General features: G+C 41.6%; 2 protein-coding genes across 2 annotated transcripts; one reads left to right on the forward strand and one right to left on the reverse strand.

Moving 5' to 3' along the window:
* The first annotated feature begins 1,024 nt into the window (after positions 1-1,024).
* LOC136432731 (polypeptide N-acetylgalactosaminyltransferase 13-like) lies at positions 1,025-14,743 on the forward strand. Its single transcript, XM_066424202.1, has 10 exons — positions 1,025-2,455; positions 5,003-5,169; positions 8,180-8,444; positions 8,927-9,058; positions 9,993-10,110; positions 11,129-11,281; positions 11,440-11,607; positions 11,989-12,084; positions 12,694-12,825; positions 13,350-14,743. The coding sequence occupies exons 1-10, from the start codon at positions 1,890-1,892 to the stop codon at positions 13,494-13,496; spliced, it is 1,944 nt and encodes a 647-aa protein (XP_066280299.1). The 5' UTR covers positions 1,025-1,889; the 3' UTR covers positions 13,497-14,743.
* LOC136432732 (probable ATP-dependent RNA helicase DDX28) lies at positions 14,693-23,485 on the reverse strand. Its single transcript, XM_066424203.1, has 16 exons — positions 23,375-23,485; positions 23,074-23,169; positions 22,502-22,611; positions 21,388-21,541; positions 20,616-20,783; positions 20,237-20,294; positions 19,821-19,972; positions 19,372-19,446; positions 19,057-19,138; positions 18,677-18,783; positions 18,030-18,134; positions 17,449-17,545; positions 17,130-17,281; positions 16,770-16,862; positions 16,090-16,242; positions 14,693-15,761 (listed from the first exon to the last, which is right to left on the reverse strand). The coding sequence occupies exons 1-16, from the start codon at positions 23,429-23,431 to the stop codon at positions 15,660-15,662; spliced, it is 1,761 nt and encodes a 586-aa protein (XP_066280300.1). The 5' UTR covers positions 23,432-23,485; the 3' UTR covers positions 14,693-15,659.
* Between the last annotated feature and the right edge of the window lie 53 nt (positions 23,486-23,538).

The raw sequence follows: 23,538 nt of genomic DNA on the forward strand, positions 1-23,538 counted from the left end.
TTTATCCTGTGCCCCGTTTTTTGTCCGCTCTCACACGGTTAGTGGGTTCACAATCTTCCCTCCAACCTCTGCTTGGAGAGTAAATTATTCCCCCTTTGCCGAATTCTACGATCCTTGCCCCTGCAGAAAGACCTGGTGGGGGCTAGATATCTACATCGCCCCCATAGGAATGTTTAGGCGGTCGGTTTCCTCAATCTGTTGCCAAAGAATGAAACGGAAACCCCGACTTTCGACTTGACATTCTTACCTCAATCAGATCGAGTCGATCGAAACCAGACTAGATGGTTTTCCAAGATGTGCAATCTTCTGGCAGTGGTTGAAGAACTGGCGAGGTGTCACGACATCATCGGTACTGCTGGTAATAACGCAAAAATGGACCAGACTGCTTGGAGTGTCTTGTGTTTTGTTGTATTTACCAACATTTACTGTAAATCGAGAAAAAGTCGCGGTGGTTTTATATTCATGGTAACCTCTCCACCGCGAACTTAAAACACCGCGAAAATTTATCGCCCCCCCCCCTCCTCTTGCATCTTAAAACAACTCATTTGTCCCCTTTATTTCAACTAATACCGAAAATATCAAGTCCCCGCAAAGTTAAATCAATTTACGGTATCTTATATCTCTTGCTGCTGCTTTAATGTCTTTTATAGCTTCTGCAGTTTGTTTTCTTACGGACTGACCTTCTGATGGAATGAAAAGATACCGAAAACGCTTGCTAACCACAACAAGCGCTTACCAAGTTTCAAACGACACAACGTGCCGTTACTTGAACTCCTTTCCCTCCCAATATTGATATTGTGCTGGGGTCACCGTCCGACGCAGGCTTTGGCGGTCACTCGCCTCCGTGCTTTAACAGGTGTTTTGAGTTGCGGTCCGACCGGTGGTGTTGTCTGAAGCTGAACAGAAAAGGAACGGAAAAATTGGATTACGGAGTCAAGCTTCGACTTTCAAGACGGCTTTTCGGCGGGCGGCGTTCCCAGCATAATAAGGCCTAACTGGTAGATAAGCTCTCACACGTCCGCGTGGCTTTGTTATCTAAAACTCTAAACACCGCGGAGGATTGCGACATGCCAGCGCGATTGGAGAAGTGAGTTGATTCTGCGGTATAGCCGTGGGGACCACTTTGTACACAGGCCTGGGACGACCACAGAACATGTGGATTTTTCTACACCATTGAAGCGGACGTAACGTTGGCATCAACTTTAATGTAGTCACAGCTTGTAAGTGGGCCGTGCTTTGGACGTGGATTACGGAAGCAGCCGAACTATAAAAGAATTCCAAGTAAAAGTTGGTCTCGAAAATACTTCCGTAATACGAATGTGTGCATGGCTGTAGACACGTGAAATAACTTATGCGAGTCTTTGAACTCAGGAAACCACGGGAGACCACGGAATTTTCAAGCTCCGAGAGGAATTCCCTTCAGGACTGCCAACCGCGCTTTGTGTTCCAGCCGGGCTGGGAGAAAAAAGGTTTTTATGTGGCGGGGCCAGCTGGGAGAATTAGCCTGGGACTACATCTAGGCGAGAGCTCTTTTTGTGTGAGAAAGATTTGCTGTCCCAGAGGCCGCATGGTTTGTCACGCACTTAGGCACACCTATCGTACGCCCTCCAGCTGGGTCATGTAAATGTTTGTACAGGTAAATAATAGCTCGGCACATGCGCAGTCGCCGTGCGTTACAAGTGTGTGATAATAACCGGTTCCGCGGGGTCACCAGGGCACGGGAAGTCGGACTACCCCCCTTCCGTACTACACTTCCACGTCACAGCCGGATCAGAACCGCGTGCTACGGGATTCCCAGGGACATAGACATCGGGGCCGGCTTCAACATGCAGCCGTAAAGGTGTGTGGGAGGACGGGGGTGTCGACAGGTGAGGTAACGTTAGTAGAGAATGGGCGTGAACCCGAAGGTGTTACACGCAGTCATCGTCACCAGTCTGTTCTGGGTCGCCGTGGATGTCGTACTGCTGTCCTTCTGTGGAACATGGCAAGACAACACCGCCGTCAGGGCCTTCAGAGACGCGCAGGGAAGACCCCTCAAGCCGAGAGACGACCCGGTCTATCCCGATGACGGCGCGGCGGGACACGGGAGGAGGGGCCCTCCCCGCGGCCAGGTGTACCCGGACTCACCTGCGGAAAGTATCAAGAACGTCCCACCTGAGAAAGGGGGGCAACCGGAAGTACACAAACAGAAGGACGCGTGGCCTGAAATACCACAGGTAAACCAAAAATGGAAGGAGATCCGCAAAGAGGACGTCAAGTGGATGCCTCCTTTAAATTACGACGTAACGTCCATGCCCAGGGACCCGAACGGGCCAGGAGAACACGGGAAAGGCGTCACCACAAAACCCGAGGAAGAGCCCCAAGTCAAGGCGGGCTGGAAACTGGCTTCTTTCAACAAATACGTCAGCGACAAAATCTCTTACGAGCGGTCCATTCCAGACACCAGGCTTCCAGAGTAAGTAACCCAATCCATACTTTCCCCTTCCCCTTGTGACTGAATAGTCACTAATTGTACGCTTGTTAAACCTGAACAACGTCACAGTGTTCTCGTGAGTAAACGTTTGGCTGTCGCCACATTGACACATGTACACAACAGTGGGACATATCCTTGGCCACGTAAGAATGTTGTTGGCAAGTGGGCCAGAGTTCCGGGTTCGATTCCCGTTGTAAAGACAGGCCGCAGGGTCTCAGCAACCAAACTTTGATCGATTCTGTTCACTCCAACCGCGTAGCATAAACAAACATTTCAGCTTAGTCAGCCGCTCTCTTGTTTCTAGTCTATCATCACCGGCGACATTGTTTATGCCTATTAAACCTAACCCGGGTCACGGAGAAGGAAAAAATAAGATCGTTAGGCGCCCAGTCATTTGTTTTGAAACAGGCCACGTCAGGCAGACAAACACATGTTGAAACGGTCGTCTATCGCCAGTAGTCTTGTACCCCACTGGGGACCATTTCATTTTATCTCTGGACATGGTTACCACCACGTAATATATAACAACGACCCTTCCCTACGACATGTCCGATATCCGGGCGTTTAACGGACACAGCTGCTGAAATAGATAAAACAGCGTCCCCATCCCCCAGGCGCTATTAGCACCTGGCTATATCCACCAGCACATCAAAGTTTACTGTACAGAATAGCTCAGTGGTGGTTGAGTTGTACTAGTACATTCAGGTCAACCTGGGAGGGGCGCGGTACAAATTTAAGTGTTTTGAATTTTTGTGAAGTGGACCCCACGTTGTTTAAGTGGTGTTTAATTCTGTCGGATTAAGGTATTGTTGAAGGGTGGCTGAGGAATTTTGGGATGTTTTTGAAAAAACCCTTTCTTAAGCTTTATAAACCTTCCTCAACCTTAATTTTTTTTCAGGTAGTACCTTATAGCAAGGTGATAATTTATGCAAATTAGTATGATGTCATGATTACGTCATCAAGATTTATAAGGCCACGCCCCTTTTTTAGAAGGAACGCTCTCCTTGGCTTGTGCTTCGATGTTCATCAATATAATTTTGCAGGAATGTACATGATAGTAATACTTAAAGAATGACGCGTGTCTACGCGAATATTTTGAAATATCGATTTTTGGCGAATTTTTTCTTGTTATCAAACAAAAAAATTCGCCAAAAATCGATATTTCAAAATATTCGCGTAGACACGCATCATTCTTTAAGTATTACTATCATGTACATTCCTGCAAAGTTATATTGATGAACATCGAAGCACAAGCCAAGGAGAGCGTTCCTTCTAAAAAAGGGGCGTGGCCTTATAAATGTTGATGATGTAATCATGACATCATACTAATTTGCATAAATTATCACCTTGCTATAAGGTACTACCTGAAAAAAAAATCAAGGTTGAGGAAGGTTTATAAAGCTTAAGAAAGGGTTTTTTCAAAAACATCCCAAAATTCCTCAGCCACCCTTCAACAATACCTTAAGTGAGATCAGAACCCCTGACGGCTTTGTTATGAATGCCAGGGATGTGGAATTAGAGAAGGGGGTGGGGCGGCTGTGCAAGACTGACACGGTAATATTATTGTAGATAAGATAGCGGTTACATCGTACATGTCTATTAAAACAGTTGACATGCATAGCCTTATGTAGTACAGTACCACTACTAACTGTTGTCGATATGTCTTCAAACCATGGTAAAATACGTCATCGGATTCTTTCCTAGCAGAAGCTGTAATTTCGAACGTTTAATGATAACATTGAATGATCGATGTACGAGGCTACTAGCGTCGTCTGAGCCTCTCCAAGGAGACTTTAAACTTTAATCTCGGACTCCAGGGGTTTGGGTGGTCTGTGCCACCCTCCCCCTCCAGACGTATGCTATAGGTCTCGCTTTGTCCGACACACCAGACAATGAGACGGCTAGCCATACATATAGATATTAAATGACGATATTAATTTTGTATGACCCCAGTCACTTTACTGGGTCACAGTACTTACGCAAAAATGTATCTGTAAATTATAATCTACTGCATAAAAATTACTTTGTTTTTTTTTACCGTCGTATACTAGTACTTCCCCATTATTGATCATTATTGCTTGCCTTGTCGTTCGCCGTGTATGCTGTGTTACGTTTTTACGTGGTGAACCGATATATCAACAATATTACCTATCCATTTGATATTCAGACATACACGTAACACATGTCCTTTTAGATGGGAAGTTGTTTTCTACAAAAAAAGCAAGGGCGGTGCCACTTTGGTAGCCCTAAATTGCAACTTATAGTCACTTGATAATTGAACGGACATGATTTTTTCTGTCATGCCATCATAACGTGTATATTTGGATACGATATTTTTCTTACACGCTCTTTTTTGAATTCTCAAAGTGTGTGTTTACAAGTTCAATGTGACCACTGTGACGTGAGGCATACAAGTAGAAAATTGTTAGTAGAAAGCTATAAATTGTTGAAAGTTAGCGTTGTGCCCACACAACCATCAGGTGCAACATAAACTAAAGTCCGTCGTGTTTATTCGATTTTTTTCAACAGATGTAAGACAAAGAAGTACCCGGAGTATTTACCGCCAACAAGCGTCATCATGTGTTTCACTGACGAGGCGTTTTCGGCGGTGATGCGGTCCGTTCACAGCATCATCAACAGAACCCCTCCGCACCTGTTGGAGGAAGTCATCCTAGTGGACGACAACAGTACCAGAGGTTAGAATGCATTTTTTTTTCAAAAACCTCCTTCGCTCGTCCAATATGGTCAAGTGCGCGGACTATCAATAGTATTACTGTAAATGCATTTAAGGCAGGCGGAGTTCGCGGTGGTTTTAAGTTCGCGGCTAAGAGCTTACCGCGAAAACCGCGAACATAAAACCATCGCGAACATTTCTGCATTAACAATATACAGAGTAGACTTGTTGTATAAGTTACCATACATGGTATCACATACATGTACAATTGGTGGGCAATAAACTTATCATTATTACCTTATATAGAAGAAAGCAATGTTAGAATGATAGTCTATCATGAGGCGATGAATCTTGCATGATATGAATTGAATTGGATTGCATTGAATTGAATTGGATTGGATTGGATTGAATTGAATTGGATTGGATTGGATTGGATTGGATTGGATTGGCTTGATGACAAAGGCGTTGTTTCAAACACTTTGTATATCAAACCTCGTGCATTTTTGCTGAGCGTGTGCCCCGCATTTTGTCCATGATATCTCTAAGATCAATCGACACAGACGTTTGAACTTAAACACACACAGAATACCAAAGTCCGAATATCGTTGCCCTATGTTGACCAGAAATGTATAGTCATGTTTATCCGTACAACATACATGATATCACAGTATACGCAATGTGACGACTTCTTTATCACGGAGCTAGGTGAAGCCAATGACACGTGAAGTTAAACATACAGATGCGATCCCTCTGGCCAAATGGGGCAGATAGAAATAGTTGTCCTAATCTAGAAGAAATCTCTGTGTATCCTAAACGCAAATACAGTACTGTACTAGGGTATACATACGGAATGTATGGCACAGAATCAAATAAACGTAGGGTTGCATGGCCTAGAATAGCAAAAATAGACAAAACATATTAAACATGGATAATGATCTGGTAATCTATCATATTACTGTATACACGTGGATGAGATTATTAACTGATTACTGTTATCGAAGAATCCTTCAACCAGAATACCAAGTGTAGGCTAGTAATGACAGGCTGATGATAGATATGGTAGTCAGGGCATCGGTCCCGTTACTTGCATCCTTTCGTCAAAGCTGGGGTCACAATGGCTTCTAAAAGTTTTAGGAATGTCAATCTTTCTACGGCACATTTTTCTGAAAGCCTTGTAGTTGTACGCGTAGATGTTTTGTAAAACGTTATTAAAAGGAAATTCATCTGGGTCATCGTCACGAACTTTACCCAACATCTTGAAAGTTCTAAGTGCTATTTGTTTCTTACGTCTTTACTTTAAGTGCTCTTGTTCCACCCTCTCGTGTGTGTATGATAGGGAGAGGTCGTACAAAGTTCGTGACAGGCAGGGCAAGGTTAACTACTGTTCCAAGTAGCCAACTGAGCACCCTGCTTCAGGCCAATGGTGATAAACAGCTTTAGGTCAGCGTGTCAGGTATCTGCCCTCATTTTCCAAGATAAAAAAAACACCCTTACGGCCTTACCCCCTATCATGCTACGTGTCACTCCTCGGCACTGTAAGCTTCTATCCCCGCCTGGTCAACTTAGCCCACCCCGTTGATTTTGCTTACGTGAATTCAGAGGGAGGCGGGGGACACTCGGGGCTGGGGCTAAATTTCCTTGGGCTGTGTTAGACCTGGTGCCGAAGAGCTGACCTAGGTGGGCCCTGGCGATAGCCTGGATTTCACGTCATTGCTACGTGCGACCAGTGTCCGTATTCAACATGTGCTTCTGATGGCCAAAGTGATTTTTAACGGTGATTCACCTCAGTAACATTTCTGATAACTGTGTATAACACAGTCCACGACCTCTAGGTGAACTTGATATAAACTACATGTAGTGTTGTATAAACCGTGGTCTTCTACGTTCACTCTCTACACCACACACTGCTTATCTTATCAATGGGAGCGGAACATTGTACCCGCCACAAATAGAGACACGCGCCTATCAAAGTGTGTCCAGATATAGAACTTAAGATGTAAACGGAGAATGATTGAAAACAGACACATCTAAACTAGACCACTTTTTGAATTGTTGCAATTTTGAGGCCAGGAAAACTTCTTAAGACATCAACAAAGATAAGGGATAAGAGAGTAGGAAATCATGCCCGTAGCCAGGGGGGGTTCGGGGGGTTCGGAAGAACCCCCCCACAGACTTGAAGGTCCACTTTCACAGGCTTGAAGGTCCACTTTTTAATTTTCAAGGCGGACTTATTTGTATCACCAGCAACGCCACAGAGGCTAGAATCCTAGAAAACACTTTGTCTCTGATTTTTCCTCTGAAATTTTCTCAAAAAGACAGGAAATTCCCTTTCAGAAGGTTCAATTCTTAGAATTTGAAACACTTGAGGGTCCACTTTTTAACGTCCAAGGTTTTTTTTTTTCAAGGTGGACTTATGTGTATCACCAACGGAGCTGGAATCTGCTGAACTGCTAAATTTGTCTCTGATTTCTTTCTTTGAAGTGCTCTCAAAAACACAGGAAATGCCATATCAGAAGGTTTAATTTTTAAAATTTTCCGGGGGGGGGGGAGGCATACCCTCGGACCCCCCAAGGAAGCTCGCGCCTGCGGCGCTTGTCTCGCGCCCACGGCGCTCGCTGGTCCCTCAAACATTAAAAAGAACCCCCCCCCCCCCCAATCAAAATCCTGGCTACGGGCATGGAAATGATATACACGTTAAAAAGTAGTTTCTCGTTGACTTTCAATTTTGGCGCTTGCAAAACTATCCTCTTCTCTTTTGTCCCTTTCCTTCTGTTCTTTCCTCTCTTCGGCCCGTGTTTCCTTCGTTCTCTTTTCTATTAATCTTTCTATTCTTCCCTCTTTCCATCAGTCTTTTTTGTCTTCATCTGCATGTTTGGTCCATTTCCTCTCTCATCCGGTTCCCAACGCGCGCAAAAACGTTCAAATATTTCCCTTAAGCATTCGATGTATCTGTATCTGAAATAAAAAAAAAACACATTATCACTGTTGTCGCCCGTTCTTGACCTTAACCCTGCCATGCCCCCCTCCCCCAGCCGATCTGAAGGGTCACCTTGACGACTACGTGCGCCTGCAGCCCGGCTGGGACAAGGTGAAGGTGATGCACCTGGAGAAGCGGGAGGGGCTGATCAGGTGCCGCCTGAGGGGCGCGGAGAAGGCGACGGGACCGGTCCTGACCTTCCTGGACGCGCACATCGAGTGTAACGTGGGGTGGGTGGAGCCGCTCCTGCACAGGATCTGGGAGGACAAGACCAACGTCGTCATGCCCATCATAGAAGCCATAGATGACAAGACGTTTGAGTAAGTACGCAGCATCACCTTTGTCTAGTCTTCGGATGTTGTCGTCATGATAGAGAGTCCTATAGCTTTTGTATGGAACTAAAAAACATTTATTGAAAGAAGCAAAGAAAAGAAGCAAAACGAAAGTATAGTCTAGTATCCGTCCTATTGTAGCCAACTGGTCCCGTTTGTCCATTTGCGAAGGTATAAGAATGAACCTGTAGCTATAATGGTGATGGATAATGGTGAGTAGAAAAATCATGTCTGTTCGGCTTACAATCATTGGACTACGCCCAAATACTCACAGATATTGCTCCAATATCATCCTGTGTACCAGTGTATGACGTCTATGGCACCAGTGTGTTTATATCACTGTAATCATCTGACGTTATTTTAAAACGTCCTGCGTTTGGCCCCTACCCGAACCCGATTACCATTGATCGTCTCACGAAAGACTCACAGATACAATATTTTTGTAAAAATGTGTTCTTCTATCCTATTAGATATCACGGGGGTGTGCAATCGTCACGATACGCCCAGAGGGGCGGCTTCTCCTGGGAGTTACATTTCGACTGGAGGATCATCCCCGAGTACGAGATCAAGCGCTGGAATGGGGACGAGACCACGCCAATCAGGTAAACCGTCAAAAATGTAACGTTAACTGAAAAACATGACAAAATATACCATTTTGATGTGTACTTCCTGTAGGAATTTCTGAACTGTCCCCAAATTCACGTACCAATGATTTCTCACTAATGACGTCTGCAAGGAAAAACGTTGGCATTGACAACGACAAATTCAAGGCTTACTCCTGTGCCCTTGTACCATTAGAAATGTTTACACCGACGATAACCAGGCATTCACAGCCTTACATTCTCGAAAAGGATTGTTTGTTTTTCTGCTCTGTCCTCTGAGCAAGGCCACCACCAACGAGTGACATTATTTTCTTTTCATCAAATCTGTTTGAATCCATTACAAACAGAAGAGACAGTCACAAAGAGTTTTCGGTATTCTAACGTACAACTCTGTCGGAACTTTATCAACTCTCCACATGAGACTAAACCACCGCTTGTCAAACTGCTAATGATGTCAAGAACCGCCAACAGCGTCCAGGATTGACACATGCTGCTAGAAATATTCCAAAGTAGAAAGAAAATTAATGGCCTGACGATGTTATAATGAAAAACATACCTGTGCTAGGGACTTAGCGACGGTACTAGTGTCTAGAGAACACGCATCAACATTGCACATTATGGCATTTCATGGTTCAGAACATTGAGCTAATGAAGCTAAGAGAAGTCAAGATGTCTATCTTTACTTTACCAAAACAGATCTCTTTTTTCTGATCTCCAAGCAGATCTTTGGGGAGAAAATCGTATGATTCGTGTTGCCTCGTTTTACTGCTTCTTTATATCCTGTCGGACAAACGGGACAACTGGAAATTGTCACTATTTAATTTTTCTCTCCAAAGATCTGATTGGTGATTAGAAGCACCTTGTTTCAGTCTTGCATTCCACACCAGCCCTTAGAGCCGTTTTTTGTCGGTACTAATTAACTACCGCACCACAGGTCCCCCACCATGGCGGGCGGCCTGTTCTCCATCGACAAGAGTTATTTCTACGAGCTGGGGACGTATGACGACAAGATGGACACGTGGGGAGGGGAGAACCTAGAATTGTCTTTTAAGGTAAGACTATCCATACGAAAGTTTATAGGAAAACCGGTGCAAAGATACCTAGCGGGTAAAGTGTTCGTCTCGCATTCGGGAGGTAGCGCGTTCAAACCCCGGCAGGGTCATACCAAAGACTTTAAAAATAGTAATATTACATACTAGTTTCTCAGCTGCGTAGCCCTCAGCACTTATGAGCAGGGGAGTTGAAAGTACACAACTACCACCTGTTGTAGTGGCCCTGTGTAAGCCAATGGCTATAGGACCCTATAAAAAGGGAGATGCACGTGGCTTCTTTAAATCTTAAACGCTTTCTCTGGAGATGGTTGAAGGATCAGTTCGAAATAAAATCATACGTCGGTAGTAGTAGACAGCCTGGGTGCCATCCAAGTTATGTTTGGTCTTCTTCCCGACTGTCGGTCTACGAGGTTATAGAAAGGATTGGACCCCAGACTTTGATGTTATAATTACCCAGGCTAGAACTTAGAAGAATCCATGACCACGCGTGCAAAAAAGCTTGATAACAACACAGACCGCTCAGTAGTAGAATGTATCACGTTTTGTCTGGCCATGTTTTGTCTTTGGCCGTGTTATGATATCTGGTGGGGATTTGGTTGGGCTTTGGATGTCTTTACAGTGAAGCTGCCCCGCATAGCTCTCATACGCTAGTGTTTACGGATTACTGATGGTTTGGATTCTATCGTGATCTTGTTATTAAAGTTGGCCGCAAATGACGTTCCATAGGTATTCAGCAGCCAAGTCAAAGTTAGCACTTCTAGAACTATCTCATGGACAAATGAGCTCATTCTTGTGCATTCCTTTATTTTTTTGACATTTACTCATGATTCTGTTTGTATATATGTTGTTTGTTTTTTTTTGCATTTATGGATTCCTGGTGGTTTGGATTCCATATCTAGTATCTTGTTTTCAAAGTCAGTCGTTCCATGGGTATTCGTCAGCCAACTAAAGTCAACACTTCTCACAATAATTCGCGATAGCTCGATAATCACCCACGATCTCGTTTTGGCTCCCCTAGATCTGGATGTGCGGCGGGACTCTGGAACAGCCGCCCTGCTCCAAAGTGGGGCACGTCTTCAGGAGCAGCGCCCCCTACAGCAACCCCTCCGGGCCCAAGACTTTCATCAGAAACACGCTGCGCGTGGTAGAAGTGTGGCTAGATAGTTATAAGGTAAGCCACTGTACTGTATACAATTCCATTCGTCCACTGGAAAATTGTACAGCACATGTTGTTCTCTTTAATGTCGGCAGGTGGCACTCGTGGTATCATTGCGTGACGTCAAACGTTAGGCAATTATCTAATGTTTACTTTCAACGTCCTTTTCTCAGGACCTGTTTTACGCCCTCAACCCCCACATGCAAGGCGAGCCGTATGGTGACGTCAGCGAGAGAAAACGTATCCGTGAGCGGCTACAGTGTAAGAGTTTTGATTGGTTCCTGGAGAACATCTTCCCCGAGCTACCCATACCGGACAAGAACGTGCAGGGGAGAGGGGAGGTAAGCAGGGACTCGTTAAAACTATGAAACTACACACACAATCAGCTGTTCTTCTTCTTTCTTTTGAGGCAACCGTCGTCAGCATATACGCCAAACAGAACAATTGGTTAAAAGCTGCACAAAGGATGATTGGCAGTTATGTATCGACTGAAATGGTCGCAGTATGCGACGTCGCGGTTGTAGTATTCAACAGACGGTTATTTCTGTACTCTTCTACTCATTCAACTCATCCACTCCCTATGTTTATTGTCGACAAAACGAACCCATCAAAACTGATCTTTATTCTCTATGTACATCACTGTGCATCTGTGACATTCTTCATTCTCTTTTTCCTTGTTGGTGTCTGATTCATACGTTACACGTTGTGTCTATCCCCCATAGCTGAAAAACCTCGGCGGGAACAAGTGCATGGACACGATGGGTGAACGCGCGCCGTACGTGGGACTGTACTCCTGCCACGGCATGGGAGGGAATCAGGTAGGATAATGTTCAACATGCTACATCTGGGGATGGACTGACTTGTATGGCGAACAATAGTGTATCTAGTAAAATGAAGCATAACGTTAACGCTATCTGTCGTGGGGGTTAGATGACCTTAGATGTTTACAGACTGAATTATTGTTTTGGCCGTATCTTTCTTTCTGCAAAGCAGTATGGTTAACCATAAATCTGGTTAACCATAAATCAGTGTGGTTGATTACATCATGGTCTCTGATTGCGTGAAGGAGATTCATTGTACCTGATGCAATTATTGTGCAATAAACTTGACTTGACTTGGCTTGGTTAAGTCTGTCATCTCTGATTGCCTTGTTATGAAAGTAACGGAGGCAGAACACGTTGAATTTAACACCTGTTTGGTGTGATATGAAAAAGGTCTTTCTATTCGTGTTGTCAGATTCGTGGATGCTCTGAAGCACAGAAACATAACCGACGTGCATTTTGACAGGCTGTGTCATTTTCAAATGCGTGTGACAAAATAAATTACGTTTATTAAACTCGATAATCAGAGGGGTACGTTTGATATAGTCTGAGTAAACAAAGAGACAGAGCTCGTCTTTGCTGACAAAATCGTGTTTTTATCGCTAGGTTTTTAGCTACACGTGGAAGAACGTCATCAGCTACCAGGAGAGGTGCCTCGCCGTGAGCCGGAACAAACCGGACAGAGTGACTCTGTACCCGTGTAAGGATAGGGACATTCTCAAGTGGAAGCATGAAAAGGTAGGAGGCCATTAAAAAATTAATAAAATTGCTAGAAACTTTGTGCACGTAACGACAATTGAAGCCGTGTTTAAGGTCTAAGAATTGACTAGCGCCAGCGAATGCTTCTTCGATAAAAGTCATAGCTATGTTTAGCAAGAAAAAAAGACACAACCAAATCTGTCACTATGCCTATTGGTGAACAAAGTGGGATTTACAAGCTAAGAATAAGTTAATTCATTCATTCATTCGCTTAGTAAATGGTAGAGGAAAAGGACCGTCCTCAGAATGAGGTGATCATAAGCCGCTATCTTGGCTCTCTGCAGCTGCCCAAACAGAAGATCATCCGACTTGTGAACACCGCTTACAATTAACATTCGATCGCCGCCGCCATGGCAATAGTTTTTATTGTCTACCTTGTTCTGAATTTCCTGAGTATGGGCATTCATAATTAGTACTGATTCATGCGAACATGCACAATACCAACCATTAGCCAATAACTAACTTAACGCTCAGCCTGACATGTTGTTATTGTTGCTCTGCAGGGTGGTACGTTCTCCGTTGTTGGGGACGGCCGGTGTCTGGACTACGACTACGCCGAGAGTCTCCTCTCGCTCAGGAACTGTAACGAAGGAATGAACCAGAGGTGGATGTTCAACAACTATTACGACGACCGCGGCAACAAGATATAGAGGGGCGTGTCCCATCCCTTTCATGATTAGTGGACATTCCCTTACCTTTATTTTCCCTCCATTTTGTTTGACGCGCTTTATGCAGTACGGACGGGAACTATTGTGCTAAAGCCTCTGAAAAATGAAATAGTTTTATATCTATTTATAGCAGTGTATTTCGAATCTTAAGAATTCTAAATCCGATATATTTGACATCCTATGTTCCATCTGGGAAATGTGGCTATATTGTCCTTTTTTGACACACAGAAATGAAATTGCAAACAGATTTGGAGCAAATTTGAGGTAAATGGTATGTGAAAAATTACTACAGTATATGCCTCCCAACCTGACGATTCTAGTGGTTCTTTTCGCTTGTAAGAAAAAGATCATGGGCTGCGCTTTATTTCAGGTTGAAAGTAGTTTCTTATTGCACAAATCTTTACTTTGCTTTTAAAAGCCAATTTGTTCACCATATGTGCCCATGACAAAATGAAAAGAAACATTCCAAATTTACTACAATATCAGTGGTGGCGGGGCAGATGTAGTGTTAATTAATGCTAAGTATTTTATTTTTGCAGATAGGAAAGCTATGAAAAGAAGCTGTTATATTTTGTTTTGCATGCGCATGCAGCAACTTTACTTGATTTTGTTGTCATTATCCAGTAACCATTGCACATGATACGTTTACTTACTGTATATTAGTATTGTCACTCACATGACTATGACGTAAGAACTTCCCGCCATGTTGAATGGTTAAATCTAGAAGTTGCACGTGACGTCACAGCCACAATACTGATTGGTTGAATCAGGAAGTTTACGAGCTATAGATTTGCATTTGTATGATGTGTATTACGTCATGATTACGTCACTAATTACATATGCAAATTAAATTCACCCGGCAACTAATCACCCAACATGGCGGACAGTATTTACGTCACAGTTATGTGAATGCAAAAACCTTACAGGTTAGATGACCAAGATGTTAGTGCCTCACTCAGAAACTCTTGTAGGAATGATATGAAAATAAAGTTATCGAAAGTGTGAAACAGCAAAATATGCAATTATCACCGAAGATGTAAAAATCATTGTTGTGTAGCTTATGGACTTTTATTTGTAGTTTTAAAAGATGTCCAAGCAAATTATGGTGTAAATATATATACATATCAAAGTTTTAAGGATAATTGAATGGAGTTTTTAAAAAGTGAGTCATAGTATCATTGTTTGTTGCAATAAGATTTATGATGAATAAAAAATGATCAGTTGTTGAATATTGCATTGTATTTTCATTGTGCATTCAGACATTTACTTCCAACTAACGCATCAGGTATGTTGATATCTCCTTGTCATTGTCCTCAATTTTGGGATGACCCGTTTACTTTAACACTCACCCTGCTAACAACTGTTGTGACTGATGCAACTGGGTTGTCAGAAAAATGTTTGAATGATCCTTTTCTATCCACACATGCGAGGTAGCATACAATAGACCAGACCTACCCTCAGTACCTCAGTACAAAGAGTTCAATTCCCACATAGCTACATATCAACTTGGCACAGTAAATTTGGGAAGGCGGCCATCTCATTCCAGCTCACCACATGTTGTAGGGTAAAAACAGACAACCTCGGATACCTGGTATGAATGCTGGGTTAATTACAAATGACACTCAACTGATCCAAAAATGAACAGCTACTATGGTTTTTAAAACATCTGGCTTAGATAGAAGTATTCTTTAGCCACAGCCTGAACATTTGAGATCTTGCCAGTTGCAATCTGCACCAGGTGGCAATGAAGAAAAGACACTGAATATGGCTTTGCAGAATTCTTGTATGAATCCTTTCTAAATCAATTGCAAATGACATGCAACAGTTCTTGAGGATTTGTACTTTCATTCATCTTACAGACATAATTTGTACACAGTGGAATATTGTCCTCTAAATCTATATACGGATGATAGATACGCTATTGGCAGACAAAATGATGGTTGTTTGAGCACTTCATTTCCATACATGCACACAATGACATTACAAGCATATCATGTACAGGAATGCAATTAATGAAGTCAGCTACATGGCAAATAAATAACTGTTTCAATGGCATAGAAAGTATGACAAACTAATAAGAGGCCTCTGTAGTGGTATGAGGGTTGATATTTTGGTGTTTTCAGTCGGATGGGTAACTGTGTTATTTCAGTCCTCAGGAAAGTCAAACTCATCCATGAATCTCTTGGCTATTTTCCTGGTGATGTTGGCGTCCACTCCCTTCAGTGCTGCCTGTCTCCTCACAGCAGTCTGGTGGGAGGAAAATACAGAAAAACCTCAACATACATGTAAATCTCAACATAATGTCTTAGGAGATATGTGGTTTTGGCTTTGTTTCTTTACACCTTTTTGTCATAAAAAAATGCCAATCAGAGCATGCATTTGACCTGGGCCAATCAGATACTACTTCTGGCCTAAATCAATCAGGGATTCTTATAAGTCTAAGCCAATCAGATACTACTTCTAGCCTGAGCCAATCAGATACTACTTCTAGTCTGAGCCAATCAGAAGACTAAATCTAACCTAAGCCAATCAGAGACTACCTCTAGCCTAAACCAATTAGAGACAACTTCCTTACCTCAATCTTCCAGAGCATGTCTACCTCATACGGCTGACACACCAGACTGGTGACCTTCCCTGTCGACCTGCTGCCCACCCTCCCCACACGCCCCACCCTGTGGATGTAATCTGACACCGCACCAGGGAAGTCAAAGTTTATCACATGTTGAACCTGGAAGAAATGCACACTCTGCATTAGGCAACTACAATTTCCCTTTTCTTATTTTGCAACAAGAACTATTGAATTAATTCAATAACTTGAGGACATCAATATTGCTTTTATGATGACATAAACCTTGCTGCTGATGCTCTATTACCAAAAAATATGATAGAAACCTGATTAGTAGGCCCAAGAAAGATCTGAGAATGGTCTGAGCAAATCAGAGACTGCTAATAGCCTGAGACAATCAGAGCATTCCTCTGGCCAAAGCCAATCAGAGCCTTCTTTTGGCATAAGCCAGTAAGTGACTACTTTTGGCTTAAGCTAATCAGTAACTTCCTCTGACTTGAGCCAATCAGAGACTTCTCCTGGTATGAACCAATCAGAGCAGACCACTGGCCAAAGCCAATCAGAGCCTTCTTTTGGCTTAAGCCAATCAGTGACTATGTCTGGCTTGAGCCAAACAGGGATTACTTCAGGCCTGGTATACATATGATATACATATCCCACAAAGCTATGTATGTAGATGTTTTCCTTACCCTAACAGTATCCAGTCCCCTGGAGGCAATGTCTGTGCACACTAGTACATCCGTCAAGCCATCCTGGAATTCTTGGAAGATACCAAGTCTTAACTGTCCAAAATAATAAGAATAACCATCAACAAATTATTCAATCGATCACTACAATCAATACAATAATGCATTTTATTGTGTACTACTAGTACTATACTCAAATGATATGTTACTACTTGGATTTTAGGAAAATTTCCCATCCAATTTTGCCAGATGTTTCAATGGTAACTATAATGAATGGACTGTATCTACAGTACAGTGCCACTGTGGTTACTGAAATATTGACTATCACTGAAGAATAACAAAACCAAACCATTTTGTACTCACACTTGCACTCAATTTGCCTGTAATCTTGGAGTGTTTGATGTTGTTTTCCCTCAGCGTGTGCGACAGCCAATCAGCAGACGAGAAGGTATTGCAAAAGACGATGACTGGACAGCCCTCGCTCACATCCTGTTTGACAAGCTCCAGAACTGTAGCTGTGAACACATCACACATGGGATGAAGACTTTCAAGTGCCTGCTGAATGATGAGACACTGTTCATGAGTGCCCTCTAGCAGTTAAATGAAAAATTACATCTTGTAGCAACTCATGAAGTCAAAATAGACGAATAAGTCCAGTTTGTAAGATATGATTTGGACGTACCAGCCTTGCTGCTAGGCTTGACCCGGAGGAATTTCTGTGACACATGAGGCATGACCCTGTGTAGGGCTGGGGTTGTCACTGTCACTAAGGACTCCATCTAAACAACACAGATGTACATAACAACATGACTGTATACATGTATCTGTAGTATGACCAACTGAAATGGCAACCTATACCACAAATAGATTGCTTGCATTTTAGTTGTGGTTGCAATTATTACCTATCACAATACAGGCAGTGTATTTATCATACTTGGTATCATCATTCTGGAACATTGGAATGCTAATGCTTAAAGAATATCATCTTTGTGAAAAAAGTCTCAACTATGCAACCTATTGCGTAATAATGCAATTCTACATGCTCTTTAATATGGTAACTGTAATTTGTACTTTTTTGTCACAAGTTTCAAAACAACAATAATATAATGATTACTCACCATCAGCCTGCTTGTTATTCACATTTTTTAATACATTTCTCTCTTTGATAAAAATTGTCCATTACAATTGTTTATCAAAGAAAAATTGTCCATTGGTATTGTACACATAAAAACGGTGATTACAAATAAACAATGCTGAACGTACTGGCACGACTTCCCCGAGAACCTCCGCGGTGCGTTTGGGCATGGTCGCTCCCGCCATGATGACCTGGGTACCGTCCCCGCCCCCGCCCACATCAGAAACTCTGACCTTGAGCAGGAAACAGTGAATTTAACCTGTGGCATGCTAAACTTGTCATAAAGCAGCACCAATATGGAGATCCAGCCTTGCTAGGAGTATGCTGAGGGTTAAGGGTATACCTCATCTGTATTCCAACACAATAAAAACTCAGTCTACACCGTGTTGGGATGGAAACATAAGATGAATGGCATTCAGGCTATCGAACCTTTAAGCGCAAATCAAACAAGTATAGATGAGTTGTTGTAGTAGGTACATACGTGTATGCCAGCATTGTACATGCCTACAGTGTTCAGTATACTATATCAATATCATGATGTTGGAAATAATTACGTCAGGATAGTATGACAGGTATCATGGTGACTTGATATCATTCAAAGAACTAACAAATAGCCAGGTGGCCTGCAAATACTGCTTACAATAACCTTATTTCATTTCTGAGCAGAAAATGCATTAAACCTAGTACCGATGTAGGTATAAAAAAATACACTATCAAACAGATTTTACACAGAGCTTCAATAATTATGGCTAACTGAAAAGTAACTGTCTCTTACCTGACAACATGAAATAGCTTCCAGTGTCAGGTCTGAAAAGCTGTCGTCCAGAAGGGTGTCAATTTCATCAAGAACAAGATACCGCACCCAGTCCATTCCAAGGAAACCTGCAAGCCAGACATATTTTCTTACATTACAGATATACACTCCTTTGTTCATTTCATTTGCTCTTAAACAGTATAACATTAACAAGTGGAGTGTATATATGTTCCTTCCTTTTTCTGTGTCTCCACATAAAATTAGCAACATTGGAGTTGTAGTAGTTATCCTAACAATGTAGTGATAGCAATTATATGTTCAGTAAAGCGGAGTCGTCATTAGCAATCAAATGTAACATGATACAAATATAGATACCAATGTATAATGACATGTTTATGTACCTTTATAGAGAGCCTTGTTCAACACCCCAGGAGTAATGACCAGAATGTCAACCTGCTTTTCCAGTTTTTTCTTGATGTTACCCTGCAGAAAAATGTAACATTGTCTTAGGAGGTTTTTGTGTCACATAAATGCATACATCAGTTATTATGAATGAACAACCGCATTGTTTGTTTCATTAGTCTTGGTACATAAATCGAATCATTGTACGTTAATTCCTAATCAAATATCTTTAAGAAATCACTAAGATTTCCTGATTTTTCTGTTAACATGCAAACTAAAGATAAAGAAAGAGATAAGAAAGTGAATGCACTTACAATTCCCTGTCCTCCTACTACAATCTGCAACTTGAAAGGTTTCCCAAGGGCAGAGTTGAAAGTCTTCAATACTGTCTGTTGGGATAGAAGTCTACATATCAACACTAATATTATTAGTAATAACACATATTTTTAAACAAGACATTGTTCTCAAATATCCTGAAATAAGCATATCTTCATATATTCCTACTTCCTAAATCATTGTTTAGAAATGATATTGATCACCAAAAAGGGAAAGGAGCAACACAGTAGCAGTTTTCAGAAATAGGTGCTCCAAAAGGAATAAACCAATGCACACTTAACTCTGTTCTTGCTGACTTAAAGTGTTGTCAATACACGATGAGGGAGGTAAACCTGATCATAGCGGAAGGTTAAGCAAACATTTTTTTTTTCACGTACCTTCTTATTCAGAACACAGATGGATCACACAATGTCCTACTAGTACTAACCATGACTTGTTCAGTCAGCTCCCTTGCAGGCACCACTATGACAGCTAGGGGGCGCCCCTGTTCTCTCTGTGCCACGTCTGTGTCTGGCTTTTTCACTTCAGGTAGGAGACTTTGCAGGAGGGGAACCACATAACACAGGGTCTTACCACTTCCTGGAAGGTGGAATAAACTTGTAACAAAACAGCAGCAACAATAATTTTGAAAGGAGTGTTAAATCATAACCACCACCCTTTTCCAACAAAACTGTAGCTAAATCTTCTATTTCTTATACATACTTCTCTATATTTCTACAAAAGTTTATTTTTGAATTGGTTGTAAAGAAATACACATGTATGTTTTTAATGTTATGTTCCTTGGACTGCTTACTATTACTTTTTTTATACCTACAAAATCATGTTGTTTATAGAAAGCCAAACCTGTCTCTGCAGCACACAAGACATTCTTCCCACTCAGTATAGCAGGTATAGCAGCTGCCTGTAGGCAAGACAAGCAAACAATCATCTCCAAAATCAACATTCAGTTAGGAGCTAAGTCAAGAAATGTCATAAGCCATGTTTTCCGAGTAAGAAAAGAGATCAACTATATCAAGTGAAGCAATACCATTATAGAGACAATGTACATAATGAATCCATGAATCACAGTGCATACTCAAAAACTGTGTTTTGATTGAACACATTCTAAACTGCAATTCTAAACTTCTAACTAATGTGTTATATTTCATCAGAGATAAGCTATGATTGATATAATATATTGCGAATTTGATATATCCATGATAATCAAAAGAAAAATGCGTACCTGAATTTTTGTAGGTACTGCCATGTTCATGGCACGGAGTCCGTCCAAGATACCTTCCTCTAGAGGGAGTCCCCCAAAAGTGGTTAATGGTTTGTCCCCTCCTTCTCTAACAGCAGAATTCCCCTTGTCTGTACCCTCCTCCTCTGGTACTGGCAGCAGGGCTGGGTTCTAAAGTTTTCATTAAAAAAAATTATATAAAGCCACACTGACTTGATTGTGTGGGTCAATTAGTATTAGCCTAACATATCTACCGACTAGGTATCTATATACTAGTACTACTATGGCTGTCAGGAACAAATATGAAATGATTATTTCAATCAGAAATGGGTATATGTTCATCTGTTTTGGATATTCTATCATTTGCACACAAAAATAATCAAATCTGAAACTCAGGATTCAAGACATTGTACTCTTTGGTAGTATATGACAAAAAGAACCGTAATGTTAATCTGGTCACAGTCACTTGTAGGCTTGTTAGTAGTATACATTTCTCTCTTTGTTTTTTTCCATCTAGAATGCAGACACAATCAAGCACAGTGTATCTATTGTTGGTACTTATACATACAATATACAATTACACATACAAGAAGAATAATTTCCAAACAGATGTCGGGTGGAACATTTTCTGACCTGGGTGAGGTAGTGTCAGAGAAACACACATATAGCAGTCAGAAAACATGACAATCTTTCACCCCAACATTTATTTGGAGAATACAAGAAGAAGTGGTGAAATGGTTCGTGTTAGTTATAATTATCAGTGGGTGGAACATACCTTCGTATAACCCACTATAGTGAAGTGGTCTCCTACAGACTTCTTGTGCTTCCAGCCTTTAGAGGCTAGTGCTGGGACATCAAACTTGCCTAGGGTCTGCCCTCCGTAGTGGTTGAACTCTTTTCTCTTACAGGAAATCACAATCCTACCTGGTCTGAATAGAGAAAAAAACATAGTAATTTAGAATAATCTAATGATAAAAATTTTAATCTTTACCTTGAATCTTTACCTTGAACCACAGCCAGTCGATACCCTCACGGGTAATAAGGCTGTCCTAGTTGTGGCGGTAGTAGCATCAGTATGTGAATTGGTACTCGTATAGGTCTGGATGCCGTCCCCATTCCTGCCCCAGTCTTGTCTTGAACTCTTTCACTGTCTTGCTGTTGACCGTGGTCTGTGAGAGTTTGTTCCAAGCGGGGGTAACTCGTGTGGGAAAGAAGTGTGCCCTCGGGCCTGTAGCTTTCTGAATTTGATACTTGAACTGGTGTCCCCGTGTGTTGGTTGCCAAGCTTGGCTTAAACATGGCTCTCCCACATAAGTTGCAGTGGTTGTTCACTCTGACTTTGTCAAACCCATGTGTGATCTTGAACAGCTGGATTATATCGGCTCTCTGTCTTCTGTAGTGTAGCGTGGGAAGGTCCAGTTCTCTCAGCCTCTCAGAATATGTTGGATGTTGAACTAAATATCAAAATCATTTCTTATGACATTTAAGTATACCTTGAAACAGCAACATTGAAAAATGTCTGAATGCAACTTGATTAATTTCTTTTTGTCATATCATTCACATTCCTCACATGACTCACAGGGGTCAGACTCAGACATATTAAGCTTTCATAAACATACTTTTTCTGTAGCCAAAGCAAAATTCTCAAAGATTTTCTTTAAATTCTTGAACAGAAATTTTCAACCTAACTAGAATTGCAATTTTAAGTCAATATGATTTTTTTCAATCCTTTTATAGTTTTGACTTCATACTTCAGCAAGCCTTGCAAACATGCATAATATAATATATACTAATGATATATCTGTAACAATCTTTAACATCATTCTTTATGAACATTTCATAGATCATTGCTCATGAAAAACATTTACTATATAACTTAACTGGTCCTACCTGGCCAGAGGAACTGAGTTTTTCCCAAGTGACTTGGCTTTTTTAATTTGGTCTAATCTCCGATTCAAGTACTGTGGTATGCGGATTACATTTTGTCTGGCTGCCTCACTCTGTAAACAAACAACAGTAAAAACATTAACTCCACCAAGAAAATCATTTGTGCAGTTGACATCTAAAGTGTACTTTTGAAAAATAATATGATAATGTTATGGCATTATATTTTTTTCGCCTTTTGAAAATAAGTGACACATAAACAAAACACGTCCGGACGTTGTTGTAAAAAAATCAACACAATTGTCGTGACGAGAACTGTTTAACAAGCCAGGGGCCTTCACCTTAACTTTTGACATTGTATTATCCACCATTCCTGTTGCCGGGCATGGGTCTACTCGGAAGTGTATGTGAAAGTGCTTAAGCTTATTGAACCCACGACCTATGTATACCACTTATGAGGCAAAAATGCCACCAGTATATCATATCAACAATTCATCAAATAATTTGGCCACTGATCGATGACATATCATTTTGGGGAAGCTAGCTAAGATAATTTACAAATTTGAGTGAATACTCACCACATAGCACCTGGATACATTGTTATTGACTTTGTCCCTGTGTTGCACAATGTACCTGCTCGGATCTATCATGGTTCTTCTTCCTAGTGATCTAACCTAGAAAAGATGAACACAGGATGTAAAATTATGATACTGGCGCAAATCAAATGCCCCCCTCCCCAACCAAAGATTTTACATGATGTTGCATTTATGGCACGATTGGCGACGAAATCCGGCCAAACATCTATTCGATGCACTTCAACTTTTATTTGGCATCACTGTCGTTACACAGTTAAGCCAGAAGAAGGTAAACAGAACTTACCAGAACGCCAAATCTGGCCGGCCTACAGAATGTGCAAATTTCCATGGGCGCTGCCATTTTGGATTACTACATTCACAAGAGGGGACAACATATTTTCATTTTAAAGCAAGGAGTTTGAAAAGTTATATTTTGCAAGCAAAAACACAATTAGTTATAAATTATGC

This window comes from Branchiostoma lanceolatum, chromosome 4, assembly GCF_035083965.1.
Source record: "Branchiostoma lanceolatum isolate klBraLanc5 chromosome 4, klBraLanc5.hap2, whole genome shotgun sequence".
NCBI classification, from domain to species: Eukaryota; Metazoa; Chordata; class Leptocardii; order Amphioxiformes; family Branchiostomatidae; genus Branchiostoma; species Branchiostoma lanceolatum.

Coding starts and splice junctions, on each gene's coding strand:
- LOC136432731 (XM_066424202.1), top strand. CDS start 1,890: ATGGGCGTGAACCCGAAGGTGTTACACGCAGTCATCGTCACCAGTCTG. Junction 5,170..8,179: donor GGACGACAACAGTACCAGAG/GTTAGAATGCAT, acceptor CCCCTCCCCCAG/CCGATCTGAAGGGTCACCTT. Junction 10,111..11,128: donor ACCTAGAATTGTCTTTTAAG/GTAAGACTATCC, acceptor TGGCTCCCCTAG/ATCTGGATGTGCGGCGGGAC.
- LOC136432732 (XM_066424203.1), bottom strand. CDS start 23,431: ATGGCAGCGCCCATGGAAATTTGCACATTCTGTAGGCCGGCCAGATTT. Junction 19,447..19,820: donor AGCTGACTGAACAAGTCATG/GTTAGTACTAGT, acceptor CTATCCCAACAG/ACAGTATTGAAGACTTTCAA. Junction 18,784..19,056: donor GAACAAGGCTCTCTATAAAG/GTACATAAACAT, acceptor TCTGGCTTGCAG/GTTTCCTTGGAATGGACTGG.